At 41.2% G+C, this 17,286-nt stretch overlaps 1 protein-coding gene and 1 long non-coding RNA gene across 2 annotated transcripts in view; one reads left to right on the plus strand and one right to left on the minus strand.

The window, feature by feature from the left end:
- Nucleotides 1-414: 414 nt before the first annotated feature.
- Nucleotides 415-11,531, minus strand: LOC148189975 (uncharacterized). The gene is made up of 3 exons (XR_015776249.1): nt 11,329-11,531; nt 1,090-1,185; nt 415-540 (listed from the first exon to the last, which is right to left on the minus strand). It is a non-coding gene; the product is annotated as an uncharacterized LOC148189975 (long non-coding RNA).
- Nucleotides 11,532-11,697: 166 nt separating this feature from the next.
- Nucleotides 11,698-17,286, plus strand: part of grin2ab (glutamate receptor, ionotropic, N-methyl D-aspartate 2A, b) — a 124,860-nt gene continuing 119,271 nt past the window's right edge. The window contains exons 1-2 of the mRNA XM_088075827.1: nt 11,698-12,131; nt 12,997-13,197. Of these exons, the coding sequence (XP_087931953.1) occupies nt 12,114-12,131; nt 12,997-13,197 (219 nt within the window). The 5' untranslated portion in view covers nt 11,698-12,113. The remainder of the gene's footprint in view (nt 12,132-12,996; nt 13,198-17,286) is intronic.

The raw sequence follows: 17,286 nt of genomic DNA on the forward strand, positions 1-17,286 counted from the left end.
TTACAGGTGGATTTTCAAAAGGAGGGTTTTACTCACCTAGAAATGAAGCAACACCCAAATTATGTCAACTAAACAAAACTTAACCAAGGCTGCACCAACTTTATGCTAACTAACATAAACTGACTAGAGCTGAACAGACTTAAATGATGTGAAAGTGACGAACATTGAGCACAAAGGGTATATATATGTAATGGCTGCTCAAACCATTTTTGAGAAAACAAAAAAGGGGAGGGGGTTGAAACAATTACAACAGTTAACTTCAAATGAATCAAAACAGGACAAGTGCATCAGTGTATGTATTTTAATAATTCAACATAATAAAATCACCAACACATTAATACAGTGAAAATAAAAACAGCAAAATCTCGAACTAGAAATCCCAGCTCCCCCCACCCCCACCATCCCACCCCATGATGTATCTGGCACTTGGTACATTCTGCTTGGCCACTTCCTGCATTTAAGAGCTCTGTTTTAAGGTGCACATGTTTTGACCAGCCTGACAAGATGCAACTGCAGCAGCTGCAGCAGCACCCTCAGCATCTGTAACTCAGAAAAATTAAAATTAGAATGACTTTGGGCAAACTTATCTAAAACTAAAGTGTGTATGCACATAAGTGAACTAAATGCTTGCCCTGCAGTTAGAAACTAATGTGCTGCCAACAGTTCTACATAAACTGTGAGTATGATGTATAAAACAAAAACTATTTGTCATCATTTATCTGTTTGCTGATGTAACTGCAGTGTGCATGAGGTCAAAAGTTCAAACTGAGTGGGGAGATATAAAACTATTAAAGGGATAGTGTGTAAGATTTAGGGGGATTCAGTGGCATCTAGCGGTGATATTTCAGATTACAACCAGCTTAAACCTCTGGTTAAAATGCCCTCAGTGGTTATTATTCAGGAGGTTTTTACCGGGAGTCATAATATCTGCAGAGGTTTCTTTCTCTACAAAACAAACGGACCACGAGATTAAAACACGCTAAATTGTTAAATAAAGCAGTGTCACTTTGCAAATCACTGTGTTTCCCCGAAGCTGTTCAGCTTGTCACCGAGGGGCTGTTAGCCAAGCACCTGCTAATGTGTGCTCACCTTTTTTCTCCGTAATTTAAGATGCAGACTGTAGGAGGTTTTTACAAGGAGCAGAATTTTCCACAGTGGTCTCCTCCTCCCCAAACCACACTGACTCTAGGATTTAAAACAGAACAAAACATGAAATCAAGTAGTTTCACAATGAAAAAAATCTGTGTTTTAACACAATGGCCCTATTTAGAGCCAGTGTTTGGTTTGTCCATTCTGGGCTACTGTAAACACGCAACTTGACGGACTTGGTGTACACAGACTGACTCCTTATGTAGATTCTGAGGCAACAAAAATACGGTTATTCTTGTCTACAATGAGATTGTACGCTGAAGAATGCACTTATTAAATTGTATTACATTTCTGCAAAAATGTGCATTTTTGAGGTGTAATATGACTAAGATAGAAAGAAAACAGTGGTTTTAGTTAGGGTTGCAAATAGTAAGCACTTTCCTCAATTGATTATTGGTAGAATGACGATTCATTAATCCTTATTTGAGAGAAAATAATGTAAAAACGATGCTTATTTCAAACAATACCAAATTTATTTTTTCCCCAATGAAAGCTCACAGAAACATAGTGCGTTTACTTTGACAGCATTGCATAGCCCATTGATTAATTGATTCAATTTCACGTTTGATTAAATTCTCAACGAACATTTAATCAATGATCAATGATTTTTTTGTTATCATCTCTAGTTTTAGCTGTGGGTAATCAATATTTAAATCAACTGTGTGGCAGCAGGTGTTTTTATTACAGCATAATATAAGCTGATTTTTTTTTTAAAATGATGTCTTGAAAAATGCAAAATGAGGACAGTATCTAAATGTGCAACCCATCTCATCAAGTTCAATCACTACCTAATTCTTAATTCTTTCCTCTGTACTCTTTAAATTATTCCAAGTGCTCCCTGTAAGGTTTTCAAAATATAAGAGGCTAGTACCCCTGCTTCTTTTCTTACCCACAGAGGAGCCAATAACTGATCATTGTGCTCTTTATTAACCCAACTTGCTGACGCCAGCATCCAACCAGAGCATTCCCCACCACCACCAGGATAAAGACTCGATCAGCAGTTGGCCGATGGCCAAGCTGGGAGTTTATGCTATTGTCTGATTATTGGATTCATCCCCATAATCGGGCATTATCCCCAGCTAAAGTCTATTCCAATCTAATCTATGTTTAATCAACACCACTAAATTTTTAAGCCACTCTGCTGATTGAAATCATTACATGTACTTTTTTTCAGTTTTAGAGTTGTTCGTGTTTATGGAAAACAAGTGTGCTTGTGGCTTTTAGGAGCTTGAGGGGAACCTAAAAATGCATCATTGGAGTGGCATAGTTTTGTGGTAAATATTTGCAGGTTCACATGTTCAATTCCACTTCCACTGAGCGTCTCGCTGGTGTTGATCCTGTGTGCTAACAGACAAATAGCCACTTCAGCACTTAACCAATAATGCAAAGCAAACAGCCCACTTTGCAGTTTTTCCACCTTGAACGGCAAATATCGTCCGACAGACATTCAAACATATCAGTCAATCTTGTATTTAGAGGTCATACTGTGAGATTTCATCTGAAAATGAACAATGCTTCGATCTCAGTTAGTTTTTGTTATTGCCAGTGAGATATTAAATGCACCCTCTGGCTATGCTGATAATAGAAAGGCCATAAAAAGTTACAGCCTCAAGATGAGCTATTTTAAATTGTTCTGTGGACTGGGCCAATTAGTTTGATTTGGCTACACCCTCCAACATTGAAATGCTCCATTGCACCAACTCCTTAGCCACACTGCCCAAAGTACAAGAATTTAACACTCTGAATATACAAATGGGATTTCCTGTAGCACTGTGAATTTCCAGGCTGTCAGACAGGGTACCAGAAGGTGCCCTGGTGCTTTAAGTGCAAATTAACCAACACAGTCTAAATGTGTACTTCCCCAGATCAACAGGATGACATCATTTCTGCATATTTTGTGTGTTGCAGGGTGCTCCTGGAGGTGGGTCATGTTGGGGAGTCTGTGTACTCTCTGCTTCTCTGTTTGCAAGCCTGATGCCATGCTGGTGCAGCAGCTGAAAGTCTGTTTCTCCCATGACTGTTGTGATTATGAACTTCGCATGCTTGGATGCCGAAGATAGAGTTAAGACTTCATGAATCCTTCAGGTGAGTTTTTCAGTGTCACTGGAATATTTAAGAATAGCTTTTCTCCCAGGTGTTAGACAACACAATTGATACCAATCTCATGTCTTTGCAGTAAACATGAAGCTACAGCTAGCAGTTGATTATCTTAAGCTCGCATATAGACTGGAAACAGCAGGAAATGACTGGCTTGGCTCTATCGAAAAGTAAGTGAACCTGATCACTAGCTCACTATTAACATGCTGTTTCTTATGTTACATTAGCCTGCCATCTCCAGACTAAGTTGTTTGGAACCTCTAAGTACATTTCCAAATCCCATGGGGCGTTAACAAAAATGCCTCTGAACACAATTACGTAGATGTAACAACAACCAATCAAAGCAATGAAACGTGACGCAGCCCTTAGCAACGGAAAAATATAGAGACTACAGCGTGCAGAGATGAGCGGTGATGGTATAGCATCAATATGCCTGTTAGCAGGTATTGCTGGTTTTGGCATCAGAATGTGAAGATGAAAGGTGATTGTTATTGGCAGTTGATTTGTTCTTTTAGAGAAAATATATTGTTCATTTCTTTCAGTGCTGATGCAATCGCGACTTCGACAGAAAGTTTCATATCAGCTTTAGACAGGGTCCAAAATAAACATTTCGGTCTACCTGCCAATGCTTGGCAAACTTAATTTTTTTTCAACCGGCCATAGAACTGCATAAGATTAGGGCTTGAAATGAGCGGCAGCTTGTTTCCCAAATTTTTCCATATTTTTTGGGAAGTAACACAGTTTGGTGCATATGTAACGTATTGTAGCCAACAGTAGCATCCAGTGATGAATATTGCAGATTGCAACCAGTTGAAACTCCTCCCACTTACGATTCCTTCAGTGTTAATTGTTCAGGAGGTTTCTTCCTTTGAAAAAGGTTGTAAATCAGTGTTTCACCAATGCTGCTTGTCGCAGATGGACCTCCTACTACAGTGGCTGATGCGAAAGTGCAAAAACATCATGGCCGTCTAGAGCAAGTGTTGTTTTATTTGTTCTGGGCTACTGCAGAAACATGGCATGCAACATGGCGATCTTCATAAATGCGGATCTGCTGCGTATTGAGATATAAACAGTTCATTCTAAGGTGAAGAAAACCCAACGATTCTTATTTTCAGGTATTTATACATAATAAAGAAATATACTTATTTCATATCCCCCTAAATCCTGCACACTGGACCTTTAAATTTGGAAAGCCGAGTTAACTAAGTCCAGTTCTTAAAATATATATTATTCTATTTGGCCCTAAATTTATTCCAAATATGAATTATTCAAATCCCTAAAATCTTATCCCTGTGCTGATTAACTTAAAGCACTCACTTTATCAAAAAGTCAAAATTCTGTACGTAATTAATGAAGAGATTTTTTATATTTATGCATATTTAGTTCACATACTGCATACATTTCAGTTGAAATCGATTCCAGTTTGTGTTGTTTAAATGAGGACAGGCTATATTCTTGAAGCAAGGTCTCACCAAAGCTTCAAAACTTTCAAATCCTTTCTTGCAGTTAATTATTAAATTATTGACTGACCTTTTCAAGCAAAGGATAATTGCTGGTGTGGCCAAGTGAAAAAGACACAGCAGTGCATCACTCCCAACTAATTGATTTGGCGGCTGCACACATGAACTTTTCACTGTGATCAGCACTGTGACAGGAAGTAATCACCTATCAATTTTGGAGATGAGTGGTTTTCAAAGGTGCCCATAAATTTGAATGGGGTGATGATAGTGCCGAGGTAGACCCTTGAGAGTCGACCTAAAGCTTGCCTGAGATCTGAGCACTATACACTGCCCCTGTCTGGCTGTAGGACGCAGTGCCGTCTGTAGGAGAGCTCATTCCAGGTCACCCACTCTCTGTGGGCGAGAGAGTGAGGGAGGGTGGAGAGTGCAGGAGAAGGAGGGAGACAAAGTAAAAAGACAGACTAGAGAGAGGGAATATCTATAACTCGGTAAATGCCAGCTATCACACCGTTCTGTTCCAGATCGAGAGCCTTGAATAAATTTCTGTTTATTTTGTTGCCATTTATTGACGGAGTGATTCATTTCCTGAGTCTATATAAAGCCATGTACTGTAGCTACAATGTCTTTGCTACGGCAGTGCCTCAGTCTGACGGAAAGAAGAAGAAGAAGAGTCGAGATCATTGTACAAAAGACAGAAATTTATCTTGTAGGCTCATCATACAGTCATCGGGACGAACGCAGCCCACCTACTTTCCCTACCAACCAGCGTACTTCCAGTTGCATAGAAACATTGCAGTGAATCATACTTTTGTGGATTTCTATTGTGTTTGCCTGTCAATCAGATTTGTGATGATTATCCTGGTATGGACTGGCTGGTATGAAAATGCCAGTGCATTTTAAAAACTTGGCATGTCGGTGTTGCTACCGGAACAGCTTTAATCCTTAAATGTCCTGCTCAGCTGTTTGTTTATGTTTGCTAAGATAAAAATGAACTTCTGACCACTCATTGTTGTTAGATGACACATTTAATTTATATATATATATATAAAATATAAATTAAAGGTAGTAATGCTAAGATAATAAATTCTCATTCTTTATAAAAAAGGAAAGAACTACTACTTATTGTTGTTAATGCCACATATTTACCATATACCACTTCTGAGATGTTTTCAAAGTAGTATAATGATTAATATCTAGAATACATACATGGAAAAAAATACTAGTCTAAATCCATGGTCACAAGTTCATATATGTTGGTATACTAAAATATTACAAGCATTATAACAATGCATGGTTCGTAACCTGTCATCTCAACCGTTTGGTAGAGGCCTATATTTAAAAAACTATGGGGTGTATTTCAAAAATAAATACATTTTTGTTATTACAGCCCCAGGTTGGAAAAATGCAAAGAAAAAAATCCCATTGCTCTTTTCTGAGTGAGGACATTAAAGGGTTAAGGTAGCGGACCATGCGAGCGTGACCGAGTGATCAGGATTAAGGGCTTGGTGTAACTGCCTTCAGATGCAAAAAAGCCTAAAACCCACAATGCTATTCTTAAAAACACATACAAATGGATAGTAAAAATACAACCCAAAGTGTGCCATCAGGTCTTGTTGTCATGGAAACAATGTGCTTCTTACTAAAAAGATTTTTAAGCAAAGTTGACAGTTACAGGCTTTTATGGAGTGGGTTTCAGTTAGCTATGCAGCTAATTAGCAGTGTGTGCTTTAAAAGATTTCCATATTAGTTGCATCAGCAGTGAGCAGGCTGCGGCCGAGCTGCCGTACATCAGTCTGTGAATGAGTGGCTGGCATCCTGTAGCAGTTAGCGAGGCCAGTTGTTTGTGAATGAAGACTTGTGCAGTCCAGCACAGTTCGCAAAACATAAACCATATGTATCTGGGTTGCGCCTCTGCCAATACAAAAGTGGTGACACTCTATAAAGATAAAGTCAGTTACCATGGATACAAAAATTGCCCACATCATTTTTGTCAGAGGCCTTGTGTAATCGTTTTCTCTCCCCTGTAATTTATTTATCTATTTATTCATTTATTTATTTATTTATTTATCTATCAGTTTGTTTGTGAGCCTGCCTGCTGGTTCATAGTTGGAGCTGCTTTAATTGGACTCCTTTTCCTTTCCTCTGATTCATTCCAGGAATATTGGAGTACTGGGCTTTGACTATTAGCCAAACAACATTAGTAGAATGAGTTTTTGTCCTCAATAATTATACCGAGTAATAACAAAATAGTTAGCACTTTGTTGACGCACTTTACAGTGATAATGGGTCTCCCTTGTTTTTTCAGATATTTCATAATCACACACTGGTATGAGCTATTAGCAACAGCCTTGTGAAATTAAATCAGACAGCCGAAATGAAGAGGTACAGGCGGCTGGCTCATCGGGGGGTTCAAGATGCTGGGAGCTAGATTTGAACCTGAGCTGAGTGTCTGTGAGTGTGTGGGGCATCGTCTCCGCATCACGACATGCCTGGGTAACTTCTGTTCAATGTGCTGTTGGGGCATGAAAGATGCATGACGACTGAGCCCAGCAGTTATAAATCAGTTATAATAAGAGGGACGCATGTTCAGAGGATTCCAACACTGCGGACCTACGAGTGTCTACAAACACGGCAGAGCTGACTCACTATACTGTCCAACTGTTGTGCTGGTGTGTACCGGATGAATGCATGCTAAATGAGAGAGAGAGAGAGAGAGATCGTCAAGTCTATGCGCCACCAAAAGCCAGAAAAAGGTCATGTCCCAGAAATTTCTACAGGGAGGTCTGCAAGCGTGCACACCCTCGAATGAGATTATATATATATATATATATATAAAGAAAAGGACAGCTTTTAACAGCTTGTTTATGGTGGCCCGGAAGAATGTAAGAGTTTATTTCCTTGGAAACAGCTTAGTGTTTAAATATAGAACAAGACAAGCTTGGCCATGCTCTATTGGGGCTAATTGTTGCTTAAAGTGGAACAGACAACTTTTCAACTGTTGCCCCCCTAGCATTTTCAAGTGGTATTATAGCTGGCACTACTGTCTCAAAGACAACCGGATCATTTTCCGTTTTTCTCAGAGCCTCGAAATTGCCCCAGTTTCCCTCCTTACTTTGGTTGTTCCACCTCTGCCATTTCCACAACTCGGATAGTACGGCAAAGAACTTGCATTGACACACTGAGTAATTGGGGATTGATACTAGCAGCTACTGGGGAAAACAAAAGCACCACCCTCTTCCTGTTTTATTTGCACAATGATCGATGCGCTCCCTTTGTGCTGTATAGGTCGAGCCTTGATTTTCCTGAGAGATTGCATCTGGTGGCAGAACAGGCCTGCGGGAAGAGGGCTTTGAAGCCAGTTTTCACAGTGGCCAAACAGTAGTTGCCATTGGGCCCAAAATATTTGTTCTGATGGACTTACATTGACAAAGAGATGTCTGTAAATCTGTGGATAATTCACAATTCCTGCAAAATGACTCGTTTCACTATCAGGATTTGATCCAATCCATCCGATAACATTTGGAAAGTCTAGGGGAGCCAAAAGATGAAATCATTTCATACCCATTCAAGTTAGTGGAGCGCTAACCAGAAGTAATTTGCTCGACTGGCAAAAGTCTCTAGTGCACCTGCTCTATGTGCCCGATGATGCAGAATCAGCATCGATCATTTGGGTAATGAATACCGTGGGAATAAAGCATTTTTTGCTTGATACACCACTGACCAACTTTCGTAACAATGAACAGGGAACCACTTCCAACGATGTATTCAGGTCTCTTAATACATCAGTGTGGGAGACACATAGGCTGTATAAATAATGGACGTCACTACCGTGACATCAACCGTTGATTTGTGGAATCCACTCAGAGTCACAGTCCGTAATAATACATAACTTTAAGCCTTAATGAAATGTAAATGGGTGAGTTATACAAAAAATCACCCCATACAGTTGTCGTGAAGGGAGAAATAAGCTAAAGAGACTTTTATTTCCCTGTAAACATGTTTATCCCTGCTGTAAAGTTGGGCTTTCAGACAGGAGCCAGCCTCTAGCAGCCATTCAAATAACTGCACGTTTGTTTTTTGTTTTGTTTTTTGGTTGCTGCTTGACACAGAATAGAGAACCGCAGCATTCAGTCCTAAGACCTGGACACAAGTTAGCGTTTCAGAACCTCTTGTTTCCTCATCTTGAAGTCAATGGGATTTCTGAATGATATTTTGGTTAGATGCCTGAACACAACAACAACAAGTGCCGAACACAGCTTTACAGCTGCCTAGTGGTGGCGATGCAACTGTAGTGTAGTTCATTTAAAGCCTAACATTATTTTTTTACTTCTGGCGATTGCATTTAGGATTCAAAAATCCTGACAGCGTTGTCTATTTGTGGAGATTATATGCTGACTGAAATTTGTGAGTATCGTACATTTTTATTCCAAAGTTGTTATTTACTGCAATAATTCAAAATCCTATGTTAAAATCCCAAGTGCTTTTTGACATGGGACCCAAGACAATGCTAATTTCTGCGTCTGCCCACAGAAAAACATCAGGCACTCTATTGCATAGTGAAAAGTGAGGCTTTTAGGGAACCAATCTAAACGCCATTGTTGTCATCACTCTGTAGTCATTGCATTGTGCAATCGACATTTTCTTCATAATTATAACATAAAGCCAAAGAACTTGTCTATTTCCACTTTCACAGACTAAAAATGAAAGCCCCTGTTAATGGCATCGCAAAGCATCCTCATTCAAGTTCCCAAAGGGACGTCCTGGGTTTGTCATCTCCCAACAGTACACCTCTAATGGGTAAATAGCAGGTGGAGATGGTGGTGGTCGGGATGGTATGAAATAAAGGCAGAGCTATTATATTTGGAACCCCAGGAATTTTTTCCTCAAAAGAAAAGTAGACCATCATCCACTCCTAGTGTGGTCTGTATCCCTCTCTTTTATGTCCACGTTATGCAATCGTCTGTTTCTTTTATTCCAAGCCTCGGAGGCTCGGGCTCTGACGGAGGAGGATAGAGGACCTCAACAGGTGGAGATTTTTATTCTAGGGATAGAGGAGGAGGTGGAGGAGGAAGAGGAGGGAAGTAAAGTGTTCCTTAATAAAAAGCCTCTGGTCTGCTCACGCTGGTTTTTTTTTCCTCAACGTGTAACTTGGCTAATGACAGGCGGTCCTTGTAGTAGCTCCCCGGCCTGCTAACATGACCCCGTGCAGTATCTACACCATCTGTCTGCAATGGGACTCCAAGGGAACACTCAGAGGGAGATGCAGAGAGGCATGGAGGGAGAGGGGGGAGTTTTGTCAGCACTCCCTGAGGACCCCCTGTGCTGCAGTTTTGATCTGCTAATTATGTTTAATTGAGGCTGTGTAATTCACTGGCGTTGGCTCTATTTTCCCTTATCTCACTCGTAGCTTTTAACAAACCCTGGCGCTGACGAGGAAACATGACACATCATCAGCAATAAATGTTTCTGTGCTGTATTTTTTTGGAAGGAATCGTTCTATTAGTTTTGGGGAAGGGGGACCACTAAATCGGGCTACAGCAATTCAGCGGATATTGAAATATTTAATTTTTTAATTAAAAAAAATATTGTATTTTATTGAATCGTCATGAGATGTTAGAAAAGGATGGAAATATACAATTAAATGAATAACAAGAAACAAAAGGGGTACATGTAGGCCCACACAAAAATAAGAAAATGTTTTAAAAGCATTGTGAATACCTATAATCCTAGTGGCTTTTGGGTTTGTACTTGTAGTGTTTGAAAGTATAATTCCAGTTCATGCTTGAAGCGGTGGATATAAGGTTTCCTTTCAGACCATTTGCATCTATGGATGAACAACTCTCTACATTCAATGAGAAGATTTTGAAAATATATATGTCTCACAAAATCATTTTTCCCCTAAGAAAAAATAACATCTCTTTTCTGTAAATTAATCTTGGTTCCGTACAACCTTCCAAAAACATTTTCCTGAAGAATTTTGCATTGAAATAATGTGTGTGCCAGTGTTACAAAATACACGGGATTCAGAGAGATCATTGCTATATTTTTTTCATAAACTGAAATGTTTTATCTGTGCGCAGTGGATGAACGGAGGAGCGGAGGCGCGACGCGGTGACTTGTTTGACGCCGAGACAGTCGTCACAGCACACACACACACACACACACACACACACACTAACAGAGAGCGATAAAGAGATAGATAGATGCTTGCACAGACGCGCGCACGCGATCGTTTTTGGCGAGGTGGCACCAGGTGATGCCATGATCGACAAATGATGGTGTGCGCCATGCCTCTCTTGCGTCTTCATTTTTTGGAGAAGACACGCGCAGAGAGACAGAAAACCCCGAGAGAGACAGACAAGGAAGAGACGCGTCAGTTTTAACGAACTGCGAAGTTGGGCTCGCTTTTTTTAGAGGGCTAGATATGGCGAAATGTACCTAGATACGCGCGCCCTCATAACTCGCCACATATCTTTTTGATATTTTATAATGGGGAGATGAAGTCACCCAAAGGCACCCCCCTGCCCACCACCACCGCCACCTCCCCCCTCTCCCCTTCACCACATCATCATTCTCTCATTCAGGCCCATATGTTTAATTAACTAGGCTGATGTGTAAGTACCTTCAGCCAGCGAAGCGTGGGCGGGCGGGCTGCGGGGTAAAGAGACTGCCGGAGAATATTTCCTTATTTCTCTGCGCTCGGTCGGCTGCCGGAGCGTCACCTCTGTCGTGCGGCGTAGAAATCTACCAAAATAACTCGACCCGTTTAAACTTGTTCCCAATTGTTTAGGGTGTTTTGTGGCGGCGCTCGTTCGGGAGAGCGCGTGAAAGGGGGGGTAAGAAGCAGAGGGGTGAGTGTGGGAGAGAAAAAAAAGGGGAGAGAGTGCGTGGATATATTATGTGTGTGTGTGTTTGATGTTATTTGTGACGGAATCCCCCCTTCAGTCTCCAAGAATCCGCGAGCGGCGCGAGGAGGAGGAGGAGGAGGACAGGAGAGGAGGAGGAGGCGCGCGGACCTGTCCACGAGCCCTCACTGCGGAACGCGCGGGGCTGCCGCTGGAGATTCCAAACCAACGGTTATTTTGGATTCTGGAGTCTGACTGAACCGCGCGCCTCTACGGCTGTTTTCTCCCCCTTTCCCCCCCAGTCTGTCTCCGCCGCTGAAGGGACGCTGTTTGATATCTTAACCGTGAGGAATACTACCTATCTCCTGGTGCTGGTGGAGGGGGAGGTCTTCAGAGGCAGACAGGTGGATTTATCCGTGTGGTGGTGTGCTTTTTGGGGGATGGAGGTGAAATTGATGGATTAATTTGACGGAGGAGAGTCGTATGTGATTCCCACTCCTGCCGAGGGCATCCGAATGGAGTAACAGGCTGCAATGTCATCTCCACCTGGCCGCCTGGAGAGATGTGTCACGGGAATGGGGTGAGTTAGCTTAATTAGGATGTTTTTTGGTCTTAGCTCTGAACTCTCCTCTCGAGGGGGGGTGACGCGGAGATTGAGCAGCAATTGTCGGGGTTCAGTGGTTTAATATCTGCCGCACACTCACTCTCCTCTCAAAGTGGAGCACAGGCGGGGTGTTGGGGTGGCTGCTGGTTTGTGCTCCTCTCTCCTCGCTCCTTCGTTCGTCCGAGTCCCCGACACACAACCTGCTGCATGCCCTACATAGACAAGCCCGGCACCGGAGAGAGGAGCGTGAGGGGAATATTCGCTAAGGAGCCACAGGCTGTTTTTAACGCTCCTCTTTTTCCCTCTCTCTCTCTCTCTCTCTCTCACTCTCTCTGACACACACACACACACACACACACACACACACACACACAGTACTATTTTGTCTCTCTCACCGTCCTACCTTTGAATTTAACTTGTGTTTTCATCACGCAAGCTCTCCATCCAATAAGCCCGTGTATCAGCATCCCCCCCAAAAGAGGCACACACACGAGCGCGCACTTGTGCTCCGACACACACACACACACACACACACACACACACACACACACACACACACAAACATATAACATAACACACGCGCGTGCACATACACTCACGCGCAAAAAAAACCAAAAAACTGGCACTTGGCATGATTTGATAAAACTCAAACTGTTCAAATTCTTATGAGTCACGCGGAGTATAATGACATTGGGTAATGATGTTTATGGCTCATATATATAGGCACCAGCCTGTGGGCGCGCGTCCATTTATAGAACAAGAGTCAAATTCAACAAGTCTGCGCTTTTCAGGGCTGCCATGCAAGAAGCTATAGATTTTTTTTATTGTCTTGTTTTCGCAGATCAAGTTTGAACACTTTTGCTCTGGTTTCACCGACGCTGTGAGAAGGAACCAAAATGCCAGTAAGCGGACAGGTCACGGTGGCTGCCTGCACGGGCCCTCAGACCATGGCAGTAAAACTCAACATTCATCGCACGGACTCCGAAGAAGAAGGCGCAAACCCTCAGCAAACCTGCAGCAGCCACGCGTTGTGACACCGAAGGTAAGCGCCGCGGCCGGTGAACGGCGATCAGGGGGGAGAAACTCACCGACAGAGCGGCTGAGACCGGGCCGTGCGCGACGCTAAGCGGCGCTGTTGCATCACATTATCCCCGGCTACTGATGAGAGGCCGTGTAATGAATTCATATCTCAAATTACAGTTTTCAGCCTTTGAATGCAGTCACGTTGTAGAAACACATTTTCTTCCGTTTTCCTCCTGCTTCCCGTGCCAAGTCTGACACACGAAGTGTCTTTTCCTCCTCTCAGGGACATGGGAGCCATCACACACACACACACACACACACACACACACACACACACACACACAGATGTTACATGGGGGGTAACTATAAGAGTCTGACATATCTCTGTATAGGAGCCTGACATGACAGAATATAAGGCCCTAATTCCTATAATTCCCCATCACACTAATCATTCCTCATTCCTGGTAGCAAGGCAACAGTCCTCATTTGTAAAGTTAAATATTGTGTGAGTATGTGTGTAAATCATCATGATCATTTAAATGATCATTCATGCCAGAGCAGACTCATTGTGCTGTTGTAGAGAACTGGGGAGAGAGACTGTGGATGTGCTCAGCAGTAGCCTATTTTCTTGAATAGTGGGATGACACAAAAGGAGATCAACTCTGTAGGGCATAAACGCAATAGAGTGGGAGCAGTGAATGTCGAGAGCTGTTGCTGTCTTCATTAATATAAATATCTTGTGCAAAGCTGCAAGGAATTCTGGGTGTGATGTCATAACACCTTTAAACCTTAACAGTATTTTTTAGTAGGCCTACTTTTCTATTCGCTTTCCTTTTGTTGTCATCACCCCAGAAAGTGTTTCCTGCTCAGTTGGGCATTGTACGTTTCATCTCTCTCCGTCTGATATTAACCCTTTAAAACACAGTTCGACGTCAGTTTTCTTGTGCTGCATTCAGAAAACTCTTATCTATTTCTACAATCTATTTAACCTGTTAAAACCTGAGCACATTGGTTTGATTTCTTTCAAAAACGGGGAAAAAAGGCGATGACCAGCTAAGCAAGAAATGTCCCACAAATTGCAATAAATTATCTGAAAGAATAGTTTTAAAAAGGGGGAGTAGCATTATCACAAAATTATCAAAAAGTAGGGAAAATGTTGAGAAAACTATATTGTATACAATCATTATAATTCTATTTTGAAAAAATTGTGATTGAAGAAAAAATACATGGGGTCCTACATTTGTTATTTTCTGCCCTTTTTTGGGGGTCATTTTCTCGTTGTTTATTGTTTACCGTTTATTATTGATTGTTTATTTTTTTGCAACTTTTTACTAATTTCTTGCATATTTGTGGCTATGTGCTTTTAACTTGCTCAGTGCCTTGAAAGAAATCAAACCAATCCGCTCAGGTTTCAAAGGGTTAACCAACTACTGAAACAAAGCCAAACAGGAAAAGCATAAAGATGTAAATTCTCAGTGATGCGATGCATACCATATTCTGAGTCCCATTTTGGCTCCAGCATGACATAGTGTTGAAATTATGTCGAGATGCATCTGACTGAGCTGTTCACTGAACCATCCCTATTGTTGGCAAAGCAGGTACTGTAGTTCAGACCTCACTGTCTCAAAGCAGCCTGTCACTGTATCAGGAGTGTGCCTGCGTTGTTCTGTTTCTCTGCAGTTAAAGCTATTTAATCCCTCACATTTAATGTGCCATTCTCAACATGCTGTTGTGCTGCCTTTAACAAGATGGCCCTCCTGAGATTATTTTGATGGCACCTAAGGGGAACTGGTAATATTCACACAGCGGTTGAGCTCTTGCACCTATGTTGGTAACAAAAATACAAAAGTTGTAAGTCTGTGATATGGTTCTGCTAGATACAGTTTTCCTTTTTTAAGAGCATATTCAGAGAGGTCTCTTGCAGATAAAAGGCTGCAAAAGGTGAGCAATCAGACTGCTCTGTGTCATCCTGGTCTCAGTGTTTTGGTTTATAATTGTGTGCAAGACATTTTTAGAGCAAGAGCCCAAAATAAGCCCAAAATCTACATATGCCTGCAAGTGGGGAAAGGTTCAGAGAGCATTTATGCAGAGTAGTTTTTACCTCTGTTGAACCGTTAGTGTACTAGAGTGATCCAAAAGTGTTGCAATTATTATCATGCATTTGCCTTGACATAGTGTCTAAGAATCAAAGAATAACTTAACCTTGAAATTGGCTGTTTGATCATAACACATAATTACTCGGAACGTTGCTCTTTCAGGCCATTTTATGGTACTAGATGTGTTGTTTTGCACAGCTCAGTTAACCCTTTGAAACCTGAACAAATTGGCTTGATTTGTTTCAAAAATATGGGAAGAAGGCAATGAGCAACAGAAGAGAAATGAGCCAACAAACTGGCAAGAAATTAGTAAAAAAGTACAAGAAAGTACCTGATAATTTGTTTAAAAAAAAAAAGAAAATGAAATGAAAAAGGAAAAAAAGAAAAACATGGAAAAGTAAGAAACAGAATTCAATTTGTAACAGAAACAAATTCGATACAATTTGTAATCATGATAATAATACATGTAGCTTTTCCCTAGCTGTATTTCCCCAGACACTTTTCCCTGGTTTAATAAAAAATAATTTTCTAAATCTAAAATTTCTTGTGATATGTGTAACATTTCTTCCCAAGTTGCTAATTGCCTTTTTCCCCATGCTTTTGAAATAAATCGCACCAATGTTTTCAAGATTCAAAGGTTTAAATACCTGTGAAAGGCGTCTGAAAGCAGCAAAAAAAAGTGATGTTTCTTCAGGTTTCAAAGGGTTAAAGGCATTTGAGGCACAAATACAAGAATAATGACAAATCATATCCTCTCTCTTTTTTCTCCCCCTTTTTCCACGAACATTTAGATATTATAGGTAGGAGTACACAAACAAGATTGCAAGCTAGAGCTTATGAAGAATAATTATAAAGACGCTTAAAAAACAGAGAAGCCAAAGAGCCTGTGGGTGGAATATGCACCTTCCTGCCCTGCATTGTAGCTGTATTTGTCCTGAAGGAGGTATTGACATATCCTGAGATAAGAGCTACAGCAAATAATCCCCTTATCTGCACAGTATTTTTGGTTGGAGCTCACTATCAACTGAAGTTGACAAACTGCATGTTTGAAAATAAGGTTTTTCTAGTGACGTGGTTCTGCCTCGAACTTTAACAGCCAAGCCGTGTGCAGCCACCAAGCCTCTGGCATGGCCTTTAGCTTCAGCTGTCATCTGCTGAGTGAGTGCTTTCTTTAAAGTCAATTAAACCTGCTACTGTGGCTCCACTGCGCTGCACTACTTAATCTCGTCCCAACAACATCCACGGCCAGAATTTGGTTGCATTTGACTTTCAGCTGCAAACAAATTGAGCACATTTTCTCGTCCACTGTTGGGAAATAGTAAAATCTGATGCCCTGCCTTCACAGTTATGTCTCTGCACTTACAGTCACAGGTCAAATGCCGCTCACATGAGGCTTGAGAAGATAAAAATGAGCGTTTCCGTTTTCCTGTTCCTTGCAATTACCAGTAAAAAGGACTGAGTGACATATGATAATGAGTCATTTGACCCCCGCTGATCTTCTGTATATTGATGTGTGATAGTGCAGTCTCAGACACAAGTTAATAACCCAAAAGCCTCTTAAGAACGTGCTCTGTTTAATCATTTAATCAAAACACAGTTGGTGGTCTCATTTAATGAGTTAGTGAGCCATAGTGATATTAAGTAGGGTTTGACTAATACAGGTTTTTGAACTGATATTTTTAGAGTGAAGTAGGGCAGCGGTTGATGTTTTGTGACCATTTAATCCCTTTAAAAACCAAGTATTCAGTGTTTTACATCATTTGAATGGAGACCATTCTTCAGTTTCTGTGTTGTGATTAATAAGTACTTGTTCTTAAATCCTCAGTGAACCCTCGACCTGTTCAATAGTAGGAAAAAAGGCAGGTTTGAAATTCATCTCCAAGATAAAACAAAAACATGACAACTGGAGCTACTTGACATTTACAATTTTATTGAGCTGTGGTTGCAGCCTTAAAAGTGCTGCATCTTGCACATCCTAACTAACACACTGCATTGGTAAGCAGTTTGTCATT

Source organism: Plectropomus leopardus, chromosome 3, assembly GCF_026936395.1.
Source record: "Plectropomus leopardus strain MGB_pleo_1.0 chromosome 3, ASM2693639v1, whole genome shotgun sequence".
Lineage (NCBI taxonomy): Eukaryota > Metazoa > Chordata > Actinopteri > Perciformes > Serranidae > Plectropomus > Plectropomus leopardus.